The sequence below is a fragment of the Sinocyclocheilus rhinocerous genome, unplaced genomic scaffold (assembly GCF_001515625.1).
Source record: "Sinocyclocheilus rhinocerous isolate Xijiao unplaced genomic scaffold, SAMN03320098_v1.1 scaffold7365, whole genome shotgun sequence".
NCBI classification, from domain to species: Eukaryota; Metazoa; Chordata; class Actinopteri; order Cypriniformes; family Cyprinidae; genus Sinocyclocheilus; species Sinocyclocheilus rhinocerous.
In genome coordinates this window covers 25,771-30,999 of record NW_015630085.1, presented here as the reverse complement: position 1 = coordinate 30,999, position 5,229 = coordinate 25,771, and the positions used below count along the sequence as shown (strand labels likewise).

The following is a 5,229-nucleotide window of genomic DNA, read 5'->3' as shown; positions in this document are numbered from 1 at the left end:
ACACTATAATTACAAAAAAGTTACGCTGTAACTTCAGTTTACTTACGCAGTTCTTTGCAGGTTGCATATCTGGTTGTTACCCCCTTATTACCCAAATGTAACACATTGTTCCCTTATACCTACACGTACGTTCTTTATAGGTACACTATAATTACAGAAACATACACCGTAAATTCAGTATACTTACGTAGTTCTTTGCGGGTTGTAATCTAAAGCGTTACCATTAATTGTACTATAAATTATATTACAATTGGAAAATACTGTAAACTGATAAACTGTTCGGCGTGATGACGTTTAATGTCTCCAACAGGGCCTGTAGTCCCATTTAGCAACTTGTTAGCAACCGTCTTTTTTAAAAACCTTAACAGTTAAAAACTCTCATTCAATAAATCCATTGACTCTGGGACGATGGAACCAGAAGTGCTAAAATGCCAACTTGCTTCTGGGTTTTTGCCTACAAAGTGACATCATAATTCCACCACTCTATATGCATTAGGTGATCAGTGAAAGAACTGTGAGTGGTTTGGTGAGCAGATGCTCATGCCTCTCCAGTCTAGTGTTTGTGTAAATACTGTCAAATTGCAGTACTATCTAGTTCCAGCGGAACATGGCCGTGTGAAAAAGTCAACCTTCAGAATATCATCTCTCTGTGCCCTTTAGGCCTAATAAAGATACTTCCTGTTTCTCTCTGTGGTTTTAGGTCAACAGCCTTGTGATTACAGGATGATTTGTGCCATGACAACTTTCCAGACAGCAATTTTCAAGTGTTTTTTTTGACTGCTCTCCCACTCTTCTAGATAATATTTACTTCATGAACATAGGGTCTCACAAAGTGTAGTTTCAGTTTCAGACGACATGCCCACGGACCACCCACAGTCTGACTGCCATATAACTGCCAAATGCCATCTAAAACAAAATAGCCCATTCCAGTCTGTTTGGCTGGCTTCTATGCAACTTCCAGCAGTTTGGGTGAACTTGGAAATGAAGTTGTGTTCATAAGGTACCGCGGGCTGATGCACTGGATTTGCTCAAGTTTGCCAGGTTAGTGACATCAAATCTTTGAAAGACATTCACAGTTTTGTTAGAGACACTTAGCAAGTAAGGAAATTACTGACAAACAGTGTAATCTGCTTTACTTCTGTTCATTAAATATTCCTTATTCATTTTGGAGGAAGTTTCTGTTAATTTCTTTGGTGTTTTATGTGCAACCGATTGTGAAGCGATCAGCTTTACTGCTCCATGACATTTTATTACTGTGATATTAACTACTTGTGATAAACATGCCCCTAAGCTGTATATAAAAACAAAACAAACTATGATTGGTTGCTTTATATATCGATCAGACAGACTCTTCCTGTGTAGGTGGGCGGATCTTCACCAGAACAAGCTGCACTGTGAAGCACACTGTGTGCCATTATTCAAAGATCTGGCTACTTCACTTTGTACTGTTACATAGAGTTTATAGTTGTTTTCAATATCACATCGTATTATATATAATAATAATACAAAAAAATTAATAACATTTAAATGTTACAAAGTTTGTATGAATAACAAAGTTTGAATGCATGTATTTTAGTTTTAAATGTAAAAAATGTTTTAAATAATCATCTCCCAGTGCAGATCACAATAACAAGCAATTATTGTAAATTATAAGAAGTTACACTTCATCCTCCTTCATGAGATGTTCATGAGATGAACACTTAAATAAGGACAAAAGTGCACTTCCTCAGTTTAAATTTAAGTTTAAATGGTTGTAGGTTTGGCTGAATGGTTTCCAGCCGAATTATTTGCTATTCAAAGATCTATTGAATCATCTTATTACTCTACTGATGATGACACATCATTCTGTTTTAAAATAGACTTAAACTAAAACAAGTCAGGAGTCAGTTTAAGTCAGGAGAAGAAATAGCAATATGTCTATTGTGTTTAATAGCTCATGAACTGATCCAACAATCCTTCCATTACATGCCCAGATCTGCATCTCATGTTTTAGTGGTTTTTGGTCTGTTTGCTTCATGAAGCTAAACCAGGCGGAAAACCTACAGGTGGAAAACCTAAACTGTGCACGTTTTCTTTCAACAGCTTTGACCAGTGGAATTTATTCACCACATTGCATCATTTACCTACAAACCTGATTGTTCTACAGATCTTTCCATTCACACAAAAGATTGTTTTATTGAAGTATGATGAGTGCTATATTCTCAATATAGTCACAGCTAAAGGGGTGTTGTTAAACATAAGTGTTTTATTGCGTTATTTAGTGTTTAATTTTTTTCATTTTCATTTAAATGTTATATTGCTATGTAAACTCAAATGACTCCCTTCCACTGGACAACACAGCCTGTGATACTGTTCCTACATAGAAAACATAACTACATGGGAGCTGCACAGTGCTATGGTGTGTATAGGTGTTTTGCAACAGAGCATCAGAATCCAGAACTGGAAACATCCATTTTATAATTAGTTTTAAACTGTGGCAATCTTTGCATTCTTACATCCCGTTTTCATTTTCACCCACACTGAAGAAGTCCAGTCAAAATGGTGAAAATGGTCCTCATTATAAATGATTCAAAACATAAATAATTTAAAATTAGAATCAAGTGCTTTTGTGAAAGAAGCATAAAAATAGACAGTTGCTTGTGCTTTAGCATCAGTCCGCAAATGTTTTTTTTGGTACGGAGGTCCTAGAATACAGGAAGTGTGTGGGTTATGAGGCTTGTCTCACAACTCATCAAAGAGGCCATTTTAATGTTCACTGCTATAAGTTTAGTCTCTGAATTTAAAGAAAATATTAGTCTTGACACTAAATAAATTTAATTCATTATGCACATGAACGTTTGGGCGATTTACTCTGTGAAGGCATTGCATATACTTGTTCCGAGTTTGAAGTGCTACTCTGTGCCACTCAGATATTCTGTAAAACCATTTTTGCCACATTAGAACTTAAAAATTTAGCAATAAACAGTTATAAGACAGTTGACATTAAATACATGTAAGAAGTTGACATCAAGCTGGTGACATGCTGTAGTCTATGTAAAACTATTTCAAACTATTTTTACGTTGTTGTTGTGTTTATTTAAGAATTATGTTTGTTTAATGTTTATTAATTTATTTAAAAAATAATGAATCACACCACAGGACCAATTAAAATAATCTAGGGAGGACTAAAGGTTTTTTTTTTTTAAATGATGGGAAAACTGTGGTGAACAAAAATGGTCAACAGCTATAGGACCTATCATCTACTTCTCTTACATATGTATTTAGCTTACTTTTTAACTTAAAGTTTAGATGATGATAAACATTACCTGTATTGTACTTCGATAATATAAACAATATGATCAAAATGCAGCTAAAACCTGTTGTAGATATTTCTTATATGTCCTGTTCAAAGAGCAGCTGTAATAATCAGTACTTTAAGCAGTTTCACACTCTGAACATCAAGTTGTTCTCTCAAGCTCAGTGGTTCTCGGTGGTGTCCCACTCTCACATAACCACTTCCCCTCGTTCCTGTCTGCAGACTCTCAGTTTGATCAGAAGTGCTTGAAATGTTGAACGGAGAGTGAGAGGTTCATTTCTACCTGCTGCTGTCATGGAGGTTTTACAAACCAGAGTCCTGCATTTGAATTTGTGTGTCATCCTTATTTTTCTGACCAATGCAGGTATGTTGTAACATTTTTTGGTTTTGTGTTGTGTGATGTTCTTGTGACTGTTAACAGTGACTGCGGACATGAGCTTCAGGTGTGTCTCATCAGCTTTTGCATGTGTGTTTTCACATCTGTGTCTTACCGCCTGATGCAGTAACTATAAACCTGCAGTGATTGTGATTTTCTGTCTGTTCATCAGATTATTCCAAATCCAATCAAGAGCAAAGGATTCGGCAGCACATCAACAAAACAGTGTTTGTGGGGGAAACAGTTACACTTCACTGCAACAAAACCCAGTTTGATGATGATTTCACATGGAAAATGAACAACTCAGTAATTTTTAGTCATGACTCTTACAGTAACAGAACAATGAGAAACTTTAGCTCAAATAGGATTCACATCGACCCAGCAGCTCCAAGAGAATTAACAATACATCAAATACAAGCATCTGATGCAGGAAACTACAGCTGTTACCCAGCAGCAATGAGATGGACATTAACAATAACAGGTTATTACCAGATTTGATCTATGGATTCTTTAATATAAAACTAGTTCAGTGAAGCAACTATAAGTATGGTTTTAACTAGAGACTAGTAACTAGTAGAGTCCTGGTTGACTGATATCATGTTAGTTTGACTTTTTTTGTCTGTCAGAAAATCAGATCAGACCAGCATCACTCAAACAAATGCCTCTGTACATCATCATCATCATCATCATCATCTCATGTTCTGGAGTCATTATGATCTGTCTGATCATCACCATCAGCATCTGTATTCACAGGTGAGAGACTTTAACACATGAAGTGACGAGATTGTTTATTTATTCCAGGTTTCATTAACTATTCATATGTGCTAGTAAACACTGATCATATTTTCACAAGTATGGATATATTTCATTCTCCAGCTTTACTGTGTTATCTCTGCTAATTTAAAACACATTAAAGATTAAAGTGATGAGTAGAAAGATGGAAAGCCAAGAACATCTAATTAATATTTGTTTTATTGTAATTAAACATGAAAACATGAGAACAAGCTATTTTCAAATACAATAAAAAACATAATGTGATATGTTATATTTAAAGGAGATGTAAAAACAACATACAGAGTCACAGAGAAATGCGTCAGGACTTTGTAAGTTTTTCCCTTTGTGTGAATAGTTTACATAGTTATAAATTATTTTCATTCAAACAAATTTTTTTTTAGATCAATAAGTAATTGAGATTATTTTCTCTTTTTCACTTTAGTCACAGGCACCGGTGATAGGAAGGATACAGACTCAAAGCAGTCAGTACTTTGAAAGATATAACTCTGTGTATGGACAAGTATGAAATGATTCTTTTTGTTTATTTTTTTTTCCAGAAAATGTTTAGTAACAGTTGTGTGGAATTGATATAACAAAGTGAATGAAAAAACTCTATAATGTACATATTTGTATTTTATGTTTGCTTATTTATGTGTACATTTTAAAGGCATAGTTCATGCAAAAAAAAAAAGAAAATTCTGTCATCATTTACTCACCCTCATGTCATTCCAAACCTGTAATGACTGTCTTTCCCCGGGCCTCGGCCCCTGCCTCGACAGGATGT

General features: G+C 34.9%; 1 protein-coding gene across 1 annotated transcript; it reads left to right on the top strand.

Moving 5' to 3' along the window:
• The first annotated feature begins 3,572 nt into the window (after positions 1 to 3,572).
• LOC107739932 (uncharacterized) lies at positions 3,573 to 5,012 on the top strand. The gene is made up of 5 exons (XM_016552182.1): positions 3,573 to 3,659; positions 3,844 to 4,152; positions 4,298 to 4,424; positions 4,726 to 4,774; positions 4,888 to 5,012. The coding sequence occupies exons 1-5, from the start codon at positions 3,590 to 3,592 to the stop codon at positions 4,969 to 4,971; spliced, it is 639 nt and encodes a 212-aa protein (XP_016407668.1). The 5' UTR covers positions 3,573 to 3,589; the 3' UTR covers positions 4,972 to 5,012.
• The last annotated feature ends 217 nt before the right edge of the window (positions 5,013 to 5,229 follow it).

Coding starts and splice junctions, on each gene's coding strand:
- LOC107739932 (XM_016552182.1), top strand. CDS start 3,590: ATGGAGGTTTTACAAACCAGAGTCCTGCATTTGAATTTGTGTGTCATC. Junction 4,425..4,725: donor ATCAGCATCTGTATTCACAG/GTGAGAGACTTT, acceptor TTATATTTAAAG/GAGATGTAAAAACAACATAC. Junction 4,775..4,887: donor GAGAAATGCGTCAGGACTTT/GTAAGTTTTTCC, acceptor TTTTCACTTTAG/TCACAGGCACCGGTGATAGG.